Source organism: Sebastes fasciatus, chromosome 18 (genome assembly GCF_043250625.1).
Source record: "Sebastes fasciatus isolate fSebFas1 chromosome 18, fSebFas1.pri, whole genome shotgun sequence".
Classification (NCBI taxonomy): Eukaryota; Metazoa; Chordata; class Actinopteri; order Perciformes; family Sebastidae; genus Sebastes; species Sebastes fasciatus.
The window spans coordinates 11,396,530-11,420,511 of NC_133812.1; the positions used below are offsets into that span (position 1 = coordinate 11,396,530).

A 23,982-nucleotide genomic window follows, 5' to 3' on the forward strand; every position below is an offset into this window, starting at 1 on the left:
AAATCATCTATTATGCAGTTGCATCTTTGTTTGCATATATTGTATAGAAGGTACAACAATTTAGCAATAACAGATGATAATGCCACTGTTTGTCGGTGCACTGTGGGGATTCATGTATTCATGCATGGATTACATAAGAAATAACAGAGTGGTGACCATTTAAATGAGTGCATTCAACCAACATTGTTTCCAATCCAATGAGCAGGTGCAATGTTTTCAGAGCCACACTGACAGCTGGCAAAAATAATCGCTTACACGTACACCAACTGTTTTTTTCCCTATTTGTGCATAATTGCATTCACAATATGATTGTTCAGCTATAGTATATAGATAAATCCCCAGCTGAGAAATTCAATTGAGTAACTTGCTCACTGGTTAGTGAATGCTGAGGTTGTTGTATCTGTCTATTATATATATATATATATATATATATATATATATTAGGGCTGTAAAAGTTAATGCGATAATAATAATTAACGCAAACTCGTTTCAACGCCACTTATTTCTTTAACACATTAACGCAACTTGCAATTTTTGGGTTGTAGCGTGTAGGTTGTACCATGTCATACTAGCTTGTTGTGAAGGAGGTTAAATAACGCTCCAAAAGATATGCTAAATTTTGGCAGGGAAAAACTGTCATGACCATTTTCAAAGGGGTCCCTTGACCTCTGACCTCAAGATATGTGAATGAAAATGGGTTCTATGGGTACCCACGAGTCTCCCCTTTACAGACATGCCCACTTTATAATAATCACATGCAGTTTGGGGCAAGTCGTAGTCAAATCAGCACACTGACACACTGACAGCTGTTATGATTTGAGCATATTCTTTATGCTAAATGCAGTACCTATGAGGATTTCTGGACAATATTTGTCATTGTTTTGTGTTGGTAATTGATTTCCAATAATAGATAAATACATATATTTGCATAAAGCAAGCAGATTTGCCAACTCCCATGTTGATAAGAGTATTCAATACTTGACAAATCTCCCTTTATGGTACATTTTGAACAGATAAAAAATGTGTGATTAATCATGATTAAACATTTAATCGATTGACAGCCCTAATATATATAAATATGTATATATATATATATATATAAAGTATATACACCCTGCCAGCATGAGCCATGAAGAGCGAATCAGTTCAGCATCCTCTCATCATTTTGCTGAGGATTAAAACTGAGTATCAAACCCCCGCCTATCAACAGTTAAAACCTCACTCCCCCTCCCGACCAGATACTAAGTCGCTGTGTCGGCCTAAAAAAAAAAGAAGTGAGATGACCGTCCGTCTGTAGCTGATATCGATCATTCACGCTATGACAGATATGTTGCGAATATGCCCAATTTGCTAATTGAGTGTTGAGTTTAATTGAATTATACATGGTATCTAAATAAACTTGAGTTTCGCTTTCACACTTCTCTCCTTCTGTCCACACCAGCGCTCTCTCTCTCTCTCTCTCTCTCTCCTCCTGATGCTGTCGATGGTTCAGACACGCTCATCATAGCTGTACTGTCGAAAAAAGGCTGATCTAACAATGCGATCAACTAACTTTTGAAGTAGACTCACAACAGACGGACCTATTTTTAACTTATTTTATGGATTTATTTTCTACTTTGACAACATATCCAGACTGAATGCTTTCTTTTGTCAAAGCCCCTCTGGAGTAATAAAACTTGATTTTAATCAAGTTTTATTTACTTCCAGAGGGGCATTGTGCACAGAATGCATTCACATCTGCTGACGGGGGAAAGTTTCTCCGTGCTCACCTTAAATCTCTGCAGTTTACAGTGTGGTGTGGAAACTTTAGCGCACATACACTGAGAATGGACTTTTCGGTGAAGTAGGATGCATCTTGTGACCAGCACATTAGCATATTCATAGATTCTTGACTTTTTTAACGAGGGCAGACACTGTGGACAAACCATATTAGACAGGAACTGTTATGTTTTAAACATAGACTGTATATAAGAAGTGGACGTAGTCACTGTGACGTCACACAGTGGTTTGTAGACAGCCGTTTTGAGGCCTCGAGTTCGGCATTTTGGCTGTCGCCATCTTGGTTTTAGACTGTCACCATGTTGTATTTTTGCAACCAGAAGTGACACGTGAGGGTGGAGCTAAGAACAACCAAACTGAATAAGACATTGTCAGGCAACCAAAATAGTTAGAATTATTTTTCATGAAGTGAATACACACTATGAAAGGGCTAAAGTTGTAAGAAGAAACTCACAAGGTAGCCAAGCCCTAAAGCATACCCTGCTTTATGGTCTATTTGACTCTAAATGGGACCATAATTTACTAAATGAACATCATGCTGTATTGAAGAAGACGTGAAACTAGCGATTGAGACCATAAACTCATGTTTACAATGTTTACTGAGGTAATAAATCAAGTGAGAAGTAGGCTCATTTTCTCATAGACTTCTATACAATCAGACTTCTTTTTGCAACCAGAGGAGTCGCCCCCTGCTGGCTATTAGAGAGAATGGAAGTTTAAGGCACTTCCGCATTGGCTTCACTTTTCAGACCCGGAGGTAGCCCACTGGTTTTAAAACACAGTCTATAGAGGATCTTTTAAAGTAGACTCAGTCTGGTCAGACCACCTGCCCACCCCTCCTACTTTACCAGCTTGTATTATTTTTAAACAGTATGTTTCTAATTAGGTAGTAAGCTAATTAGCTGAGCATGCTAACGTTTGATTTTAACATTAGAGCAGATAAACACCATGTACAATCCATTCCTTCCACTTTTATTCTGTGTTCTTGGTTTTTGAAAGTCACCCTGCAATTTCTTTGGATACCAAGTATTGCTTTTACTACAGCTAAGCTATGATTGGACAATCACTGTTTTGGGGAGGGGTTTAGTGAACGGTTAAGACTTTTAAAACTACTTACCCTGCTTGGAACCACTGCGGTCACCACTGGGCCCGGTGTTGGGCGTATACTTGGTATCGCGGGTAGCAGCGCTGTGCCGCGTCCAATCAAAATCATCATTCTTGTCCTGGGTGAACATGCAGATGGGCTCCTCCTCAAAGCTGCAGTGGAACTCTCCTGGTGAGCGACAGAGCAGAGCCGGCCCCTTACATTCACATCATTATAAAAGAATGGGAAGTTATACACTGCCTCGTAGGTACAGTATGTGTGCAGTGTGACATCTACTGTATATTCATGAGACTTATGAGTGTGTGTCTCAGGGGGATATATATATAACAGCAAAGTCCTAATTACACCATAAAATCTGTTGAGCAGAATTTCTAAATTAAGATGTGACCTCGCGCTGACTGTAGTGGAGACGTCAGTGAGTGTGTTTTTTTTTTTCCCCCTGACAACGAGAGAAAGTCTCTGCAGAGACACTGCTGCACCCTGAACACATCCAATGGCAGTGTGTGTGTGTGTGTGTTTCAGAACTGGTTGTTAGACGCTATACCATGACGGCCGGGACTCCCTAAAAACTTGGTATTTCAAACGGATCAGGGCGTGGTTTTGCAGGACGTAGCAGTGCACACTTCGGCGAGCTCTGTGACCGTCTCTCAACCTTCAGCTCCATGAGATACGTTAGTTTTGTACAAATAATGTAGATCACTACTTATAATTTGCACTATCCAGTCATGCTAACATTAGAATGAATTTACAATGGACGAGTGAGTGTATGTGAGTTGGGTATGTGTGTGTGTGTCTGTATGACTCAAGTAAAATCACAGTGTGATTGGACAGTAATGCTCTTTGCTCTTTGGATTAATGTTTTATAGATCTATTCCTGGGTGCCTTCGTCTTTATTTTCCAGTAACGTTATTAATTTTTTATGATGGTCAATTTGAGAATTTATCAGCAGTCAGGTAAAAGTAATTTGGAAATCTGCAGCGTAGTCTAGTCGCGGTTGCAGCCGTGCCAGCAGTAACGTTACAAGGAGCAAAAATCTCTAAGTGTTTCTTTGTAAATCGATGATCACAAAACAATTAAACAAAATCATCTGTTTGAAGTTACAATTAGGCGTGATATATCCTGTAGGGTTAAACCTGCAGAATATTTTTGGCATCATTGGGTAAAAATTCCATAATTACCTTTCAGCATATTGTAATTAAAGTGTTCTGAGAGAAAACTAGACTTCTGCACCTCCTCATGGCTCTGTTTTCAGGCTTTAAAAAATCTAGCCTGTGACGGGAGACTTTGGCCAATCACAGGTCATTTCAGAGAGAGCGTTCGTATTGGCTGTTCATTCAATGGAGGCAGCTGTCAATCACTCGTGAACCCCGATCAAGCGGTCAAACTAGGCAGCACTGATCAAATATGAATCAATATTCTGTTACTGTAATCCCTATTTCCCTATATCCCTATTATGTAAATGTTTTCAGAAACATCTTGTAGTGTACTGTTTAGCTGTAAAATGAGAAAGTTCGCTCTGGCTGGTGGGTGTTGCTTGGTATTTCCTAAACTGATCTCAACATGGCTGCCAGGTCATAAACTTTCTCATTTTACAGCTAAACAGTACACTATAAGATGTTTCTGAAAACATTTGAGGTGAGGAATAGGCATTACAGTAACTTATGAATATTGATTCATATTTGATCAGCGCTGCCTGGTTTGACCGTTTGATTGGAGTTTGTGAGTGATTGACAGCTGCTCAGAGACAGCAAGGCTCCAGCTCAGCTCTGATTGGTTGTTTTCCTCCGGTCTGTGAAATCTTGCAGATGCCATTAGGAGCACCGGAGGACACAGAGACAGATTTTTTTTCAGATTACCTGTCTCATGCATTACTGTCAGGATATAGTGACCGTTTTATATAAATAACTAATCATATTTACTCCAATTCAAAAAGTGACGAGACAGCCCAATGTGAGCCGGTGAGAATGCAAACAACACTCTGTGTGACGCAGGAAGTCAAGCACCGCCCCGGGAGAAATACCAAGTTTTTAGGGGCGTCCCATACCATGACAGTTCACTACTGAAGCATGGTGGATTGCATTCAGTAAACACACACTCACACACACTGTCTTAGTAAATAATATTAAACCAAATATAACTCTTGTGAAAGAGATTGGAAACACTAAAAAAAAAAAATCGTTATGCTGCTTCTACAATCGTCGTTTGACATTGTAGAAGCAGCATAATGCATATAAAAAGTGAATCTGTTGAACTGCCAATAATTTCGAGTAGCTCTCTTTTTTCAAGATTGAAAGTAACAATGATTGTCCTTGGATGTTTTGTAGTGTCACTAGTAGGACTCTGTGCAATCAGTTTTCTAAAGTTAACGCCGCCTCCCTCCTTCTCTATCGCTCTCCATCTTCTCTGGAGTGTGTGTGAAGGTGGAGATATTGAGTGCTCCCCCCCTTCTCCTCCGTCGCTCTCCACGCCCCTTTGACTGCAATTTTTAAACGAGTGGAGAGTGCGAAGAGGGAATGAAACTTTTTGTCACCATTCAAGAAAAAAGTAATTGTCAAGCGCGAGGTTACGATGGGTCACATGTCGGGGGAATATCTAACTGTGAAGATACTAATGAATAGTCACAATAACCCACTCGGTTTAATGAAGGGGGAAGCGGCAGGATCAACAGTGTCACAACTTCCATTTAATCCATGTAACAAACAAAGCAAAAACACCCGACCAGTGGACACGGCGCCGCCGAGCAGTGTCCTCAAAGAGATAGTAAAAAAAAGGAGCATTTGGATTCAGGATGCAGGCATGTGTTCTGATAAATATTCATTGATTTATTAAAATGTAGCTGGGAGCAGTTTGGAGTGGTGACCTTGAGAGGAGCCGAATCTGCAGCTTTTTACTCAGGTAATGGAGGTAACATAGACTATAGAGGTGGAGTGTGGGTGGACGGACCAAGGGAAGGGAAGCAGGGCAGTGATGCTGCGAGGCAGAAAAAAAAGAGATAGAAAGTGAGAGCGAAGAGGAGAGAAAGAAGTGGCGGAGCGGGGAGAGGAAAGGGGGCTGGGTTGCGGGCACTCTTGACTCTCCTCCTCATAGGCATGCAGATTTAAATGGAGGTCTAGCTCCGGGCGCCAGACACTAACGCCCCCATCCACTGTGAGCTAAACTAAATGTTTTCGCCTCCTGTGCCCCGGGAGAGATAGGAGGATTTGGAAGGAGAGGCAGAGGAAAGGGGGGGAGGAAGAGGAGGCGTGCAGGTAAGATAGCTTCCTCCGGGGATTTGGATAATGATGTTGGTGATTAGGATGTTTGTTATTATGTTGGCAATGTTTGCGTGAACACCCACCAAAACATATACCTATATAAATAAAGAAACCACAATGCACAACGGCACACTGCAGCACAGCGCACAATGATTAAGTGTGGATTCTCAAGGCGTGAATAATGTGAATTTGTAAAGTTTCAACAATGGAATGTGTCATAAATGAGACTAAACATTAAAGGATATAAACATACGGCACAGATGCATGCATAAGTAATGCTCGCAGAGCGTGCAGATGTACTCACACACACACAAAAGCACATATCATGCAAATACACTCCATCTAAAAATGCACAATGTCCTGAAGAGATTTAAAGCTCTCAACATGTCAAATAGCCTGATGCAGGTCTTATTTTCCTCATACTTCGTTTAGAACTACTTAAGAATACTTAGAAGGATCTTCCAGTGCGGTGTGACATGTTGTGAGTCAGATCTCGACGGGATGTGCAGTTACTTTGAGTCTCCCCACTGCTCTCGCAGACGGTGCTGCGACAGGAAGAGCCTAGCTCTCTGGCGAGACGTGCTAAGTGAGGTGCACATTACTTACTCAGGTGAGGGTTGATGGGAGCTGTGAAAGAGAAAAGGCCAGGGACAGTCATTAGTATGGAATATCTTAGCCGTCTGTCAATACGTGGAACACTTCTTAAAAGGAAATGGAAGGCGTACAAGCAGTCAAATTGTCGCACTTTAAAAAGGCTGATATAAATCTGCACAGGTTACACAGAATACAACACAAGCATGAAGTAGCTATTAACTTTTCGTCCTGCTGTCACCCACTGTTTAGGCACAGAGCTAATAAAAGTCTACATGTATAAAACTTGGAGCTTGCACACTTTGCTCAGTGTTCTACTGTCATAAAACTAAATGAAAGAGGCCTGTGGGAAGGCTGTGAAAATTGTCCTGTGATATTAAAACACTGGAAGCATATTAGAGCGCGTCTTCGTCAAGCTCTATTGCTTTCACAGTGTACAAATAAAAAACTAAACGTAGCCAAACAGGAAGCAATCCACTGGCGCACACAATGCAATTATTATTGAGCAGACAGAGTGCGAGAGAGAGAGAGAGAGAGAGATGTCTGGGATTTAAAGTTGAAAAGGTGACAGCAGTCGTTCTCTGCCTGTTATCAAATGTAAAAGACAGAGGGATTAGGAGGACCGGCCTGACCACATTAATAAGCTTACGGCGCCACTGCTTATCATTATTGCCATTTACCGACATTGCTGATGTTCTTGTTCAAGGTGACTTCCATTTAGAGCACTAAGCCTGTTTTAAACTTCCATTTAGACGCCAATAAATCATAAAAATGAGTAATAATCACAAGTGTGTGTGCTCATGATGTTCCTGTATTACATCCTTGATTCTTTCTGTGTTTTCAGCGCCGCCATTATATGGAAACTTTTACATCAAACTCTGATGATGTCCGCTGAAAACGCATGAAAAAGGCTTCTTCTGCATTCTGTCTACCTAACCGCGGTTCAATGCTCCCCTCATTGATAATTTAAGAGGCTACCGCCGCAGCAGACACAGAAAGGTCAAGGGTATCACACGGAGTTGCAACGAGCCAGTTAGTCGGCACTTCACTTTTTGCAGAGTAAATACCATTTAACCTGTCAAGAAGATTCATGGGCATTTTCATGATCGATTGCTGACCGGCTGAATAGATGCGATACATCAGTTTTACCACAAAACCGCGTCGCCGCGTGATTTATGAAACCCCGCCGTTCATGGGGGGAATTGATTTTAATCCGACCAATTAAAGTGAGTAATAACAAATCATTCCTCACAAAGGAAAACATGTGCTGAGGAGCGGGGGGGAAGCACCACGGGGATGGTGAGAATCGAGTCCTTTTAAAAAGCAGAAACTCAAGTAGTGATTTCTGTTTATTGCTGTGCGCTTCGTGGGAATGTGTGTCCACTTGTTCACTTGCAGTGTGGAGAAAAGAGGAGTAAGCACAAAGGCACACGCAGAGAGAGAGAGAGAGAGAGAGAGAGAGAGAGAGAGAGAGAGAGAGAGAGAGAGAGAGAGAGAGAGAGAGAGAGAGAGAACAAACCGTTGCTTTTCCAATTGAATCATATAAAACATTCAGTGAACTGCAACACTGCAGCTGGAGCCACGAGTGCGGGAAGAACAGGCTGTACACCCTCGTCGTATAATAATCTTTTATGTTACCGATTGTGGAAATACCTGCATCCCAACACTTCCTACTGAATCTACACTGGCACTGCTGTAATGAAAAGTCTGCAAGAGGAGGGAGGAAATCATCGGCGCTGTTGCAGAGAAAATGTTTTAAATGACAACTCGCAGCCCCGGGCCTGTGAAACGGATGCTGAGTTTTCTGATAAAACTCTATTCTTTCAGCGCCCCCCTCCTGCTCTGCCGGCAATTTCCCTCTCAGCCTCCCGTTTCCTGCATCTCCCCATCCTCCCCGATCCTTCCTGCTGCCCTCTTCTTTCTTCCAAGACCGTGAACCGTTATGAAAATATGTTTCCTTGTCAGTTTTTTTTTTTCTACCTGCAGCATCCCCAGGCTGACTCACGGTGCCTTAGTCCAGATGAATGTGTCTGCTCGAGCAGTGTCTCCACCCCCACTGAGGAAATCAAGCTGAGCAGAGAGCACGCCCACAGGCTACTTTACTACTCGCTGTGCATGCACACACACTCACAGATAATTTAACTTCCAATTTAGATGACTGTATTGGATATGGGGGAAACAAACAAGGAATAAAAATACACTGAGATTGAGATCTCTTGTCGACGAAGCATTCTTTTTTAGACATTTTACAGCCTCTTTCGACTTCAAATACTTCTGTAGCTCCTGAAAACACGAGTGGACCTCAAACGCTCTCCTTAAAATGCACTATGTTGTTAAAATCATAGGTGTGAAAAGCCCTCCAGCAAGCTGTAAGCGCTTTAAAAAAAGATCTCTTATTTCTTTCTCAATGCTGCAGCACTCTGCTTCCCCTTCCAGCTACAAAAGCCTCACATAATGATCGAGGATGAAATGTAATCTTGATGGTTCTCAAGATATAAACAGTCCCAGTGATCACGGTGTGAAGTGAACACAACTTTCGGCATGAAAGGTCATGTCCTTAACCCGTGCATTAGAGTTGCATGTCTGGTTTCTACGTTTCCAACTCAGAGGACAAGACAAACTGTTGCGTGATGCATCACCGCCTTCCGTCCAAATTGCCTAATTTTGATTGAAACACAAAGTGAGCTCATTGACCGCCAAAGGACAGCGGCCCGTAGAGGCCGTTCCGGATACAAACGCTGACTTCATCTTGGCTGGATTCCCTGCCCACTGGCCTGCGGCTGTATTACGAAGCAGCAGACAATTCCACGGCCGCAGCCAAGTGTCCTCATAGACAACAGCAGCCCAGCTTCTCCTTTTTTTTTTTTTTTTTTCATTGACCTCATATAATTCACGCTCTCCAAGATTCCCATCCATCATGTTTAGGGGGTCTGGGCGGGTGCCATGACGTTGTGAGAAAGCCCTGTGACGGCTTCACAGCTCCAACCATCAGTTGGAATAATAACAGCATGGGTAAATGTAATTCAGCAATCTTCCCCTCATCCCCTCAGACACTTCACACTATTGTGTCCTTCAATCAAACTGTTGCTCCCTAACAGAGGATGCAACTGTTCTGCGCTGGTCCTGCAGTAACACACACCCAAACACAGCCAGCCCATGTCCAGTAACCTCCTGTGTGTTATCCTGCTCTTGCATCAGTCTGTGTACGACACATCGATGCAAGCAAGTGAATCCTTAATGGACTTCCACAGGGAGGAGCTTTGCTGTGGTTTAGATAGTGAGTAGAGGATGAGACAAAAAAAAAAGTGTAGGAAAAAACAGCAAAAAAAGCTACAAAAAAGACACTGCTAATGCAAACTAATAAATTACCATAAGAGGTGCACCATATCATATCATTTATGATATCAGTATATATATATTTTTTAGGGCTGTCAAAGTTAAGGCGATAATAACTTTGAAATTTAAAAAAAACTTTGTGATTCATTGAGTTCTCAGGTAAACAGAGTTGAGCCCATGATTGAACAAAAGCTCAGACAGGGATTACACTGAACAACCGCTGGCCGAATAATAATACCCCAACACCTCGGCTATGGCAGGCAATCTGTATCTAATATAAGATTTACTGGGTTTTGACTTTAGGACAGGCATCTTACTGTATATGTCACTATGAGCTGCATAAAAATGGAAAATTAAGAAATAGCAGCAGTGTTTTACCGTGACACTGTGCGGGTTGACAGGAGGCTTAAACATTAAATCATGCGCCTTGGAGGAAACCAGAGAGTGAGGGAGGAGTGTTATGAGAAACACCAAACAGATGCCGAGTTTGTCACTGCAGCAAAATTTAAAAGAGCGTCTTCGGAGCTCGGTGACACGACCATCCTTCATCCTACAGCTGGGGACACTATAAACGCTTTTGTGTTTTCTCGCCAACTCACAGAAAAGCTGCTACCATAGGCTTTATGTGCATCAGAATGATCGCTTGGCCTATTGGGCAATGAAGAGCAAATTCACTCACACTTCGATTTTAGAGGCCTTATGATAAAACTAGGACGACAATGTTTATCCTGTAACAGCTGACAACCCGGCCTTCATATTCTTTGTTTTATTGTTTCCGTACATGCACATTCATTTTCAGGGTCATGGGGAGCTAGAGATACTCTAGTGAAAGGCAGGAAGCACCATGTTCGCCATTGCAAGGCAAACATGCAAACAGACATACAGGTAGAAGGACAAACACAGAGGGACAAATACACTCACATTGACACCTGAGGGTTATTTGGAGAATTCTAACCTGTATGTCTTTTTGGTTTGTTGGAGGAAATAAGGGAAACTGTGCAAACTCCACACTGCAAGAAGCAGGGCTTAAGCTGAATTCATCCTCACAACCTTGTTGCTATGTAGCAACAGTGATGAAAACCATCACGGACTGACTGGTAATGACTGACTTTAAATGCAAAGTAGTTTGTCACTTTTTTATAAGCATTCTGTTTATGTATCTGATTCAACATTCAAGATTCAATGGTTTTGCATTTTTTTTCAGCATCTTAAAGTTAGGGTTGGTAATCTTAAGAGTACACTTGATACAACCGAAAAACCGAGGCCAGTGTTGCCAACTCTTTTCCAATGAAAGTGGCTAGCAGAATTAGCTTAAAAAGTTCCTAAATCTAGAGAGAAAGTCGCCAAGTTGGCAACACTGACAGTCCGACGCTTCAGGCCTCCCTCCAAAGCCACTCCTCCAAAATGATAATAATGTACGTAAACAACGAATATGTCTATTGTGAGTGCACGAGCAGCGTACACACAGGCAGGTAAGCAGGTAGCCTGCATTCGGGCCAAATGAAATGATTGGACGGGTTTATTACAGTCCTGCTACAGCCACAGACACCAGAGTTTTTTGTCAGAGCATTTGATTTATTGATTGCTGTCGGGATGTAATGACAATTTCAACAATTATAACAATTTTTTTTTTTGAAGATTACCAACACTAGCATATGCCCTGATTATAAAGCAAACTATACAATAAAATTTTGTACACGGTTGAGTGCCAGTTTGAAAATATGCAGAGTGGTGCATTTTTTTGTGTCATATTTGAGCATGGAAACATCATACGAATCCTCAGACAAGCCCTTGTCCTTATAGTGAAACTTTTAAATACCAGCAGGCTTACTCCAAAATGAACCGAGATACTGGAATGTGAACACCTTGTCCAGGTTTCTGATCACTGCCTGTTACCTGCACAGGTGTGTCTTTGACTCCAGTGACAAAGTATGAAACCAGAGAGACTCAAACAAGCAGCAGAAGTTTTCGGCTTTTGAAGAGACAAGCAGTATGTCCCAATCCAATACCGCATGCTAACAGTATACACTAAATGCTAATGGTCTTCGTAAACTGTTACACCAACAAGTAATTATAATACTTGCACCGATCCTGCACATTAATCAAATGTCACCACCAATTAAACTTCACCCGTAGACAGCATGAGGTTTTTCTAAATTTTTAGTTTTTTAGTTTTTCTAGGTTGTTCATAAAGCTGTGACCACCATCCACAATTTGTTTTTTGCAGCTATGAGTAGCTCCTCCCTTTCCTTTGTGCATTGCATTTTGGGAGAGTAATGTACATCAACAGCACACTTAATAAATTTTTATTAGCATGCATACCAACTGTTTCAATTCTACCAATTTTGTCACTTTTCCAGCACAAACACACTGCATACTCAAAACGCTGTGATGGTACGTGTCTACAGGGGCGTTAGCGTCCAGCATTGGACGCTTGATGGGCTGCCACTAGACAAAAGGCACTCTGCACCTGATTAGACGAATGCTTTCCCTCGTGGGCTGCTGCTCCCAGCTTTCAAACCGGAACCAACATGGTGGCTCGTTTGGAAACTTTCTTCTCTTATATCACAAATATAGTTCACCGAAATGTGTTCCTGAAAACATTTTATGCAAGAAATAAGCCATGCAGTTGCAGAATCTGTCTTTATTTTGGATCGACAACGCTTCGTTTAAAAGTTTCTCGGGAGTTTCCAGTGGCGGCGAGTCGCATCGGACGCCCCTGATTTGCATAAAGACCTAGCCTAGCCCTCAACTTTATGCATATGAGGAGCGGCCAACGTGATTCCCCGCCTCTCTAATCGCTGCAAATGCATTGCACGACTGCTTACATAGACAATGCATGGGAAGCGTGGACAGGACGGAGGCTGTGGACATGTACCATGAGATTTAGTATGTAGTATAGATGGTACTACAGTACACAGTTTAGCCATGTTTCACAATCACTGGTTTGCTCACCAGCTGCTTGGCTACCAGTTGACTACTGACGTCCAATCATATACATCCAGGTGTACAGCGCAGTCGTTATAACATGACACTTCTCACTATTACTCTGTTCAGTGCTCTGCACTCATACCAACATTGTGCTGCCGCACCTCCACCGCCTCAACCCTCATGTGCTAAGCTTTTGGTATCATGGATTTAACTATACTTGTGTTTATTAAGCGTGGATTAGTTCTCCCAGCAGAATCCTTGTTGCTGCTCAGATTGTTTGAGGGCTCCCTCAAACAGGGAGAGCGTTTTCCGCCAAATCTAACTGTTCGTTATAAATGTTCTCTGACGTAAGCGTCTCTGACTCAAACTGAAGTTTGCCTGTTAGTAATGAAAGTGCTAAATATAGGTGGCTTAGTAAAAGATCTCTGGTGTCTCTGGTTTGCGTCCAAGAACAAGCAGAACTGGATTTCTCTTTCTTCCAAGAAAATATTACATTCATTTATATATATATTCCGAGATAGGATAAGACCTAAATCTAACATACTGATTAATCATAACTGCATATAACATAGTTTAAAAATAACACACATTCATTTCAGTTCCCCATAAAGTTGTATAGAGACGCACACGTTCCTGTTCCCCGGTGAGAGTGAAAAGGAAGCGATAATGGAGATGATGCTGGATTGTATTTGGCGTCAGTCAGGACGTCTTGCGGGACACAGTGGATTCTGCTCAGACCTGCATGAGGCTGCTACAGTGACGCTACGCTGTGCGTGGGAGAACAGAGCAGCCCTAGAGTGATAATTAGTCCGGTCTCTTGTTGGGCAGCCGATTCGCACATCAGCATTGGCTGTCTTCTTTCTTTTTTAACTTTGTTCCTCTGTATCTTCTCTTTTCTCTTCAGTCCCAACTTGGCTGCCTCCATCTCTCCTCCTGTGCCTCTCTCTGTCTTAATTAGCCTCAATTCTCTTGACTTCACTTTGATTGGATTCAATTTGATTCAATTCAGCAGAATTCAAGATTTAGCATAACACAATATCACAAACTACTACAAAAAAACAGCATGTTTTTTATCTCTCTCTCTCTTCTTCTTCTCTTTCCCAATTCTCTTTTCACCAGCCAAGATGAGCTGCAGTGAGACTGAATAATTCACAACTGCAGCATGCAGCAGCAGCACAACTCAGGAAGCAGTCAGTGATAGACGGAAAACAGTCAGCCAGTTTTGTTTCTGAAAATGCACATCTCAAGTACCTGTGCATCTGTTCACCGGCACTGCTGGATGCTAATGTACTGTTTGTATTTCAGCCAGCGTGTCGTTCAACAGGCTGAAGAATGTACCTCCATTTGCATGCGGCTACCAGGCTGGCCCGCCGTACAGTACCCATCATGTTCATGATGTCCTTCTGGCTGCTATTCTATTACTACAGTCCTGATTCAAAACTACATCAACCAAATTATTAAACAATTTTACAGCAGTATAGGGTGGGGGATCGATACACGGACGTCAAGTATCGATCCTTTATTGTATAAACTATTAACCTCTTAACAATCCAACGGCCGCTATTCTGTCAGTCAGAGTTTGTGGCTGGCTCAGTATTAAAGCTAGAGTGAAGACACTGGTATCATATGAAACTAGAAAACCTAAGGAATACATTGGTACCAACCGTGTGATGATAGCTTGTTGGCAATAATGCTAAATAATGCTCCAAATACTAGGCTACATTTTGGCAAGGAAAAACTGGCATGGCCATTTTCAAAGGAGTCCCTTGACCTTTGTCAAGTATCGATCTTTTATTATGTAAGCTATTAACCTCTTAACAATCCGACGACCACTATTCAGTCTTTCAGAGAGTGTAGCCGGCTCATTTTAAAGCTAGAGTGAAGACACTGGTATAATATGAAACTAGAAAAACCAAAAGGAATCCATTAGCACCAACCATGTCATGTGCTTGTTGGGAAGAACACTAAATAACGCTAAAAAATTACGCTAACTTTTGGCATGGCCATTTTTAAAGGGGTCCCTTGACCTCTGACCTCAAAATAAGTGAATGAAAACGTAGAGATGAACAGAGTGAAAACTGTATCTCATACGATAAAACATACGTTGACAAACTGCATCATTAGCAGTTGAAAAAAAGGTAATAAATTGCCATATTTATTATTGCAATACTCAGCACATCGCAAGATGTTTAAAATCGCAATAAGATAGTATCGTGACTTAAGTACGGTGATAATATCGTATCTTGGGGCCTCTGGTGATTCCCACCTCTACAGCAGTAAACATGTTATTGTCCTGTCTGGTTCTGGGGGCCATGTGGGGCTTGGTAAGGCCGGGGATCTTTCAAAATATGGGCAGTATACAATCAAAAAAAGGCTATTTGTTGTGTGAAACACATCCCACGAAACAAATTGCATCCTCTGGCCAAAAAAGGGAAAGGAATCACAAACAAAAAATACACTGTTTTGGGAGCAAAGCAAAACACAACTCGTCTTTGACCAGCTCTGCTTGGTCTTGTGACCCGAACTACATGTTTGAGTCATCTGATGCTTTGATGTCATGATGATCTCTCATGCTCAGAGACAACAAGTCAGCCTTTGCCCCGAGACCAGATTAGACTTGACTCAGGCAATGAAGGTCACGAAGAAGAGATGATTATTCAGTTGATCAGCATTTACTCAAAGTGGCAAAGAAGCAAAGCCGGCTGACGTCAAGCTGTCGGCTCATGACTGAATGTGTTAGACGCAATTCAAATCATTTTAATGACTTCTTACTGGTCCTTCCTCATACATAATGCATCATTATTGCGATCATCGTAATGATTGGTGATACCAGAGTGAACCTTTGATATCCGTCAGTGTTGATGAACATGTGTCATTATGCGGCGGCACAAACTGGAGCCGGAGATAATCTAAGAGTATTTCTAGAGTTAGCTGAAGGATTACGTTACCAGCTGTAGCTGTAATTCCTCCACCTGTGCAACCACATGTGAAGAGAAGAAGACTAAAGCGTTTCCCTTACCATGTTTTTCTTTCTATTTCCCACACGTTGAAACATTCAAATACAGCAGGATGAGTAGACTAGACACTGTTATCCAAAAAAGACATCCTTAAGAGTTAGCATACTGAACAGCACTCACCGCTGTACGTGACAATCCGGATGGTGGAGTCGCCCTCTCCGAACCGGGTGATGGGGGTGAGGCGCACCTCGTAGGATTCAGGCTTTATGAGCTCAGTCAGGTTGTGTGTCATGAGCTCTCCTTTGTTGATTGCTCCATCCACGGGGATCTCCTGCTCCCACCAGCGCTGCATCCCCATCTGGATGGGAAGAGGAGCCACAAGATTATTAAAAAATCTTTCTCTCTCCACCTACATGCACAAACCATAGACTTTAATAAAGATGGATGACATGACAGCTCCACAAAAGTGAAGCCAAAACATCTCCATCGCCCCCTGGTGGCTGGCTGCAGTATAGATCATAAACCCCACCCACTCCATGTTAGCGGATGGGCCAAACTAAAAACTCAAAATAAACGTCAAATTATTTTTTTTCAAAGATGGTTTCTGACATTTTATGTAGTTCTCATTATGTTGATTTATGGTGAAGTGTTCATTTTTCTGATAAGTTTGGTTTTAATTAGTTATTTGATGCTATAAAAAGGGGGCGGGACATCATATTTGTCAGCTGTGAGTGTTTCTTGCTGGCAAGCTGTGGCTGTGCTCGGCTCGTGATTGGGTGTGTGGACAGGACCTCAATGCCGCGGCTCCACCAGCCAATCACTATACTGCACAGACTCTGGCTCCAAATGACATCAAAATCTCAAGATGGCAGCGCCTGCATCCGGGATATTTGGATCCACTTTTGTACAGTGGGAGGAAGTGGGGATGCCTTGTCCATCTTTATAAACAGTCTATAGCACAAACACGCAGACATTTTATACATAATTGGCTTGAAAAAGCGTTCGGGACACCAACCACATTGTGCTACTTAAAAAGCTGTCAGCAATGGCGTTGTATCCATCAGAATTAAAATGTTGTGATTCATATTTTACCAAGTGGATTCAGAAAGTTGAGGTTCAAGGATATCCTATAACCTATAAATCAACCAAAAACATCTTATGGGCCCCCTACTGCTTTTTTTTAATTATTATATATGAATGTCTTATTGATTTTGCATAAAAATGAGAACACAATAAAGGCAATCTTACGTGAGGAAGATTTAGAATGAACTTGTAGACAATAAATTGTCTCCTTTATTTGGATTAAATCTTAGCTAAGCAAGCTAAATTGGACCAGTATTGTCCTCGATAGTGTCCGTTTTAATCTGCCAAACCTTCTATTAGGGACAACAGAACTAGGTTTTTGGCTAGAAAGGCTAATTTAATTGATAAAGGAAGTCTAAGTCTCTTGGCTAATTCTCTTGTTTAGAGCTGCTTCGATTAGTCGCTCCGTTCATGGTTCGAAGGTCCGAGAAAGTTAATTACAGATCTCTCAGCACAAGTTAGTCAGTGTTGGGTTTGAACCCAAGGGCACATGTTGGCAAACAAGCACTTCCCACAGCTAGGGCGGTCACGCTTGAAGGATAAAAATTGTACAAGGGTACATAACATTTATGAGCATCTCAAAGAGCACCTTTGTAGAGTTAGGGGGACTCATGGCCACCATAGAGCATGCAGAGGTTTAATACATACATGGAAATAAGACTGATGGATTATATTCACCAGTAGTTCAAAACATTACATGTCCCCTATAAATAACAAGAAAATACCACTAATTAGTGAAGGAAATGTTAATAAATAATGCCTGACAATGATATATGTGACTTCAGGACATCTCTGACTACATACATGCTGAAAATCAAACATTTTTACTGTATTAATTTAGATATTTTCCAAAGTAAAAGTCCCTAGAAGTGTATGATTCAACTTTTTTCTTCTTCCCCCCCCTGCCACAGCACATATATATTCCCCTCACCATCAGTGTAGGATGTTCCCTCTCATCTGCCAGTTAACCTTGTCTATAGGCATTTGCATGATCCGCCGACATTAAATGCAACACAACAAAAAACACATTTTTCCTCTGTAAGCTGTTGACAGCTAGCTGCTCATTAGCCACATTTACTTTCAAAGCAGCTCCCAGCCTCTGAATTCAAAGGCTGCTATTAACAAGCAGCAGGAATATTCTGATATTTGCAGAGAGGAAAAAAATCCTGATTGATTTTTCCCATTAAAGATACGCCTCAGTTTGCATTATACAGGCCTTTTGGCGAGCACGGTATATGGACAACACCTTTGTGCTCTGTAAACAACTGCCTCTTTCTTTTAAAGTTTTGTCTTTAATCATGTTCTACAATGTTTCGCTATCCCGTTTATACAGCTGACAGGAATTTCATATCTCGCCTTTGCACAATGCAGAGCACACGAGCGAGCCTGTCTTCAGGTGGCTAAGCTCGGGTATCAGACAAAAAATTAGCTTGTGCCTTTTCATGTCTTTCGACACAATAAAGCCCCTCGGAAATTCAAAGAAACAAAACGAGAGGTTTGTTGCTGCATTCGCGGGGGGGGGGGGGGGGGGGGGGGGGCAAAGAGAGGAGAGGTAGGGTACATTTTATCCTTGAGAATCAGTTTAAGGGGAAGAGCTGCACAAAGACAAGTTACAGCTTCTGCATCACAATTAGTGACTTTACATGCCCTTCTCAGTCAAAGGAAAAGACGAAGTGTGTTACTAGCAGAGAGAGAGAGAGAGAGACGAAGATAGAGTGAATGAAGGTGTGATAGCGTCAGAGTCAGTGTGTGTGAACAATACCAATTAAGTAATTACTTAGAGCCGAGATGATCCACAATTATGGGGTGCAACTTTTCACCACCATTAGTTTGCAGGTAAATAGAGTGTTTTGTCTGCCACTGGTAATTGCAGATGGAGCACTAGTCCCTACCTATCCTTTTTCAGTACTAAAGTAAAATTTGAGTACAAAAGGCATGGCAGCTAATTGCCATGAATTACACGGTGTTGGCATGTTCGTCTGCGTGTATTTGACCACTCTGAAAAGAGGATGTATCATTTCAAACACATTTGATATTGAAATGTGAGTGAAAACAACCTTTCTATACAAAATAGTGACAAAAAAGTCCATTTGCTCTTTCCAATTAGAGATACACACAGATGCATTAAAAATGACACATCATGCCGTTTTGTTCGTGTTTGGCAGTCTGGGTAATGTCGGTAGTTTGATGGTGAAAGGGCTGTAGATGCCAAAGAGAAGGGCTGCTTTTCTGTCTGCATGATAGGCAGTGGAAAGATTCAGAAGTTATCCATACACATGACAAACTACATGTTTTATACATTAGCAGTGGTGTTAATGCATATGTGTGCATTAAAACAACTGATAATGATCTATCAATCTGTGCCCACAAACTGTTTTGCACATGGAAACCAGTGTGTAGAACATTTAATGCCCCTTTTTCTAAATAAAAATGTGTTTTAAGGAGTGGTAAGGACAAAAAAATGACTTGATTGAAAATGATTTGACCATTTTACCAAGCTGAATAGCAAGGGTGTAAGAACATACCGATACACTAGAGTATCGTGATATTATGTTGTGCAATACTGTATTGATTCTCCAAAACACTGTATCGATTCCTCATTAACCGCCGTTGGGCCCGGCTGTTCCTGATATCATATGAAACTAGAAAATCAAAAGTATTCATTGTTATGACGTATGTCATACTAGCTTATTGCAAAGGAGGCTAAATAACGCTCCAGATTTACGCTAAATGTTGGCGAGGAAAAACTGGCGATTTTCAAAGTGGTCCCTTGACCTCTGACCTCAATATAGGTGAATGAAAATGGGTTCTATGGGTACCCACGAGTCTCCCTTTTACAGACATGCCCACTTTATGATGAGCACATGCAGTTTGGGTCAAAAACCATGCAGTTTTTTGAATGCAGTATAAATGTGTTATTTTTGCCTATTCTGAAACTGTGTATTTCTGCTGTGTTCTTTATTCTATGACAGTTTTCCTAAAATGTAATTTAAAAAAATATCAATATATCGCCTTGCATGAAACTGGCTGCAGCTTTCTATAAAGGCAATATTTAGAGAATCTTTCTTTCCAGATGTAAGAAATATTACTCAAAAATCCTGGAGCCTTAAAGCTCTCCAAAACTCAATCTCACACATAACCCAATGCTCACGCTTTCTAAATGCGAACACCATAAAATGTAGTTAAGTCCCACTTATGGAGCATACTGTAACGTTAGTTCAGGCAGAGCAATGAAGTAGTTCTTGCATTAACTGCTTGGTATCAGCTGCACCATTCATGTTTCACAATCACTGGTTCATTCATTGGCTGCTTGGCCACCAGCTGACTAGAAAAACGTCCAATCATATTCATGTATTTGTATAGTGTGGCTATTATAAGACAGCTACTTTTCACTGTCAGTTTGCTGATATGCTACTGTACCTCCAGGACCCAAACGTCCTCCTTATGAGCTCCATTGTTGATCTAACTGAGATTTATGTTCATGTGTATGTTCACTAAAGGGGGGGGAATCTCCCAGAAGATTCTCCCTCAAAGAGCCGACTCTTGTCTAACTGTACAGACACTTCCATTTATTTTCTATGAATGGAAGTGTCTGTGTTTGCATTATATAAAACCACAGATGTTTGAATGGTTCATGTTCATAATGTTCAAAGCCTGTAGCTAAAACATGAATATGAGATAGATATGAAAAGGCCCAATGTGGCTCTGATCAAACAAGCACCATGTGTGTCCACGTTTGCATTTTACATCTAATTGATTTGAGTTTTGTGACTTTTGTTACTACAAAATTAATAAAATGTCCTCATTACTTTAGTGTAAGGCTGTCCCGAATACAATTTTTTGGGCTTTGAAGCTTCGGCGAGAAATACTCAAAGGTATTCAAAGCTTCTCGGTGCGGCGCAGCAGGATGACATGTTCTTCTGTCAGTCTGTCTACATCTCCCCTGTATCAGTGCCGCTGCCGCACTACCGTACACACACACGCACCTCTACACACACATACACGAACAGTGATATCCGTCTGAAAATAACTAATAATAACTAATGTTGAATATAAATGATGTTGTGGGATTATTCCTTATTTCATGGGCTATTTGGGATTTATATTTCATTATTACATATTTACATAAAAAAAACAAACAAACAAAGCATTCGAGTACTAATCTGGAGGTTGATTACCACGGCAACGGTCGAAGCTTCGAAGCTTCAGGGCATTCGGGTCAGCCCTACCTGAGTGTAATAACAAGTAAACTGTATACTGTGGGCCTCAGCAGAGAATAATAAATCTTTCCCTTCAATTGGATTTGATGCCAGATTATAATGGGAGCACCCTGTCAGTTTACTCTGAGAACGAGAATGTCTTGGGGTTTGTATCTTACCTCATTATTGTTCCCAAATTCCCTCTTCGCTGCTTTTGTTTTGTAATGCTGTGAGCATAAATAAAAGTATATGTTTGTAGCTGTATATCAGTTAATTGGGAAAATATGTCTATTAAGGGACTAGTGTGTGTTCGTGTGCGAGTCCCAAAGCTCTTGGCAGATGGAGGCCTTAAATGCTCGTCTTGGCAAACACTGAATCCAAACAACAACAACAAATGGAAGCAAATAGTTAAGTTCTTTTTCGTATCCAAAGTGGATTGTATTTAAATGTGCAAATGAAATCAAATTTCAGATGTTGATTGAGAAAAACGTTTAACTTTTCAGACGTTTAGAATCACACACACGACATGCTTACTGGGTTATGGATTTTGCCCCTTTTGTTTTGATTCCCATTAATAACCACTGAATCCCAGCGTCTGAGCTCAATTAAGGTTTCTGTTTACATCCCATTACCTTTCATTCTCCAAATTTCCCCCCAGAGGCAGAGTGCCGTATTGATTTAAATTAATTTGATTGCGGCAAACTTTAAAAAAAGCAGCGGGATTGAACAAAGCGACGGCAGGAGCCAAAAGAAACAGGACGGCGTACGGTTAGACGATGGGCTGATCTACCGTAGATTGCCTGCATGTAACACGTATGGCTCCTATTGATCCGTCTGCACACCCTGACTTGACAGATCAATTGAAAAAGAGGAGGTGGAGGACACGGAACAAGCAGCTCCAAGACGGCAAGACGTACATGGAAGAAGTTATCTTATAAGGGTTGGAGACGGGCGATTGAGCGTCTGGACAGCAGAGAAAGCTTTAAAGTAGCCGGCTGCAGTATCAAAACAAGGCTAGATGTCACACCTCGCCGTTGCATCCTTGACAGGTGCGGTGATTTGTGTTTTGTGCGATGCCTTTCAGCTACAGCTTCACTCCCATCTCCCCTTCAGGCAGCTCTCACTAGAGCACTGGACGATAACACAAAGCCATCCATTACGGCGGCATAAGGTCTACCAGCTCTGAGCATTAATTCAGAAGAGAAAATGATAATAATTCTCAGGGAATGGCAGGGGAGCTGCTGCTGGATCTATAAATAGATCGAAGTGGTGTAGTCCACGTGCCGAAGCTTTCTTTACTGCACCACTCTCTCACAGTCAGTCCGGGGGTGTCTCTGGATTTATTTACAAAGGGAGCCTCTCCTCCCACTCATTTCTCTCTTCTCCTCTCTCATTTCCTCTTGCTCACTGCTGACTTTACTGCTTCCTCACCAAAAGGCATTAAAAAATCGTATTATCAGTCTAAATCAATACTCAAAGCTGAGACTTAATCAATCACAGAGGGTATACTGTATAGCAAATCCCCGGGAAAAGTCAGTGACTTCTCCTTACGGCGCAGAATCACTTTCATCTAAGACAATGGAAGATTGGTTGTTATGCCTCGGAGGAAGGAAATAATGGTCACAAAATGTGCCCTCTTGAGATATCAAGGCAAGACGGCGGAAAGAAATTAATTTGCCCAAACACTGATTGTCTGCTAACACAGACTGGGGTAGTGGTGTTTTCTTTTTAAATAAACAAATGCCAAAAAATGTTCCAGCACAGATGCAGGCCAAAAAATGTTCCAGCACAGATGCAGACATTATAATCTGTTCTTTTTTTTTTTTTAAAAGCTGAAAATAGGAGAAGCAAATGTATATATTCCTGGCAAGTTTTCAGGCCTGGCGAGCTCAAACACAACATCATTTATTACCAAGCAGACCAACTGAGATAGTTGACAGAAAAATCATTGCGCCACGCAAACATAACTGGTTTAGAGTGTGTTTTCAAGCTTCAATTCCTTGATGGTGTAGTGTGAAACAAACTATATTATTCATTGCAAACACAACTATCAGGGTATGCTCGCTAATTCCGAGCAGAGCTGAGATGGATTTAGCTCTGCGGCGTGTTTTTCTCTGATATGTGCTCTTTTTTCTATTTTCAAACAGGCTCCTGAATGGCGGCTCAGCGCTGCGATGCCATGTTAACCTCAACATCTGTGGTGTTAATGGAGCTAGTTCACGATTTCAAACTAAACTGAAGGTGGTGCCACACCTGCTGTTGTAAGATAAAAAAAACTATAAAGACAAGATGTGCCCCACACTGCCATGCAGAGAGAAAAGAGAGAGAGGAAGGGACACATTGATTGCCAAAGAGAGAAAAAGTAACCATGCCATCCATCAACGCTACCAGCCTGTCATCTGTGGAGTTTACTTGAGTAGCAAACAGGAGCTGTGCTTGCTCTTTGTCTCTGCGGGGTTCCCTTCCACTCCTCTGACTGAGCTTCTGATGGAGAGCAAAAAAACAGAAGCAATTCGTGGAAACCACAGAGCTCGTTCAAACGACCGCCCCTGACAGGTTCTTAGTCATTCTGCCCGGCCCGCAGAGGCTCATTCACACCCTCAAAAACTGCAGAATAAGACAGTCAATGAATCGAGGCGGAAGATTTGGCGCTGTCAAACGGAATACAACAAGCAAGCTGTGCAAACACTTCTATCACATGCTTAAATTGGCAATAAGAAAGGTTTTTACTGCCCCGTGGCACAAAG

At 41.7% G+C, this 23,982-nt stretch overlaps 1 protein-coding gene and 1 long non-coding RNA gene across 3 annotated transcripts in view; both read right to left on the reverse strand.

Annotated features, from left to right (window-relative positions):
• The window catches only part of LOC141755882 (uncharacterized), a 490,132-nt gene that overhangs the window by 138,288 nt on the left and 327,862 nt on the right, over window positions 1-23,982 (reverse strand). The gene's annotated exons all lie outside the window — the stretch shown is intronic.
• The window catches only part of LOC141755875 (MAM domain-containing glycosylphosphatidylinositol anchor protein 2), a 310,559-nt gene that overhangs the window by 21,579 nt on the left and 264,998 nt on the right, over window positions 1-23,982 (reverse strand). For both annotated transcript variants that reach the window (XM_074615183.1, XM_074615182.1), the window contains exons 14-16: window positions 16,134-16,311; window positions 6,745-6,765; window positions 2,897-3,052 (exon numbers count right to left, since the gene is read on the reverse strand). In XM_074615183.1, coding sequence (XP_074471284.1) covers window positions 2,897-3,052; window positions 6,745-6,765; window positions 16,134-16,311 — 355 coding nt within the window. The remainder of the gene's footprint in view (window positions 1-2,896; window positions 3,053-6,744; window positions 6,766-16,133; window positions 16,312-23,982) is intronic.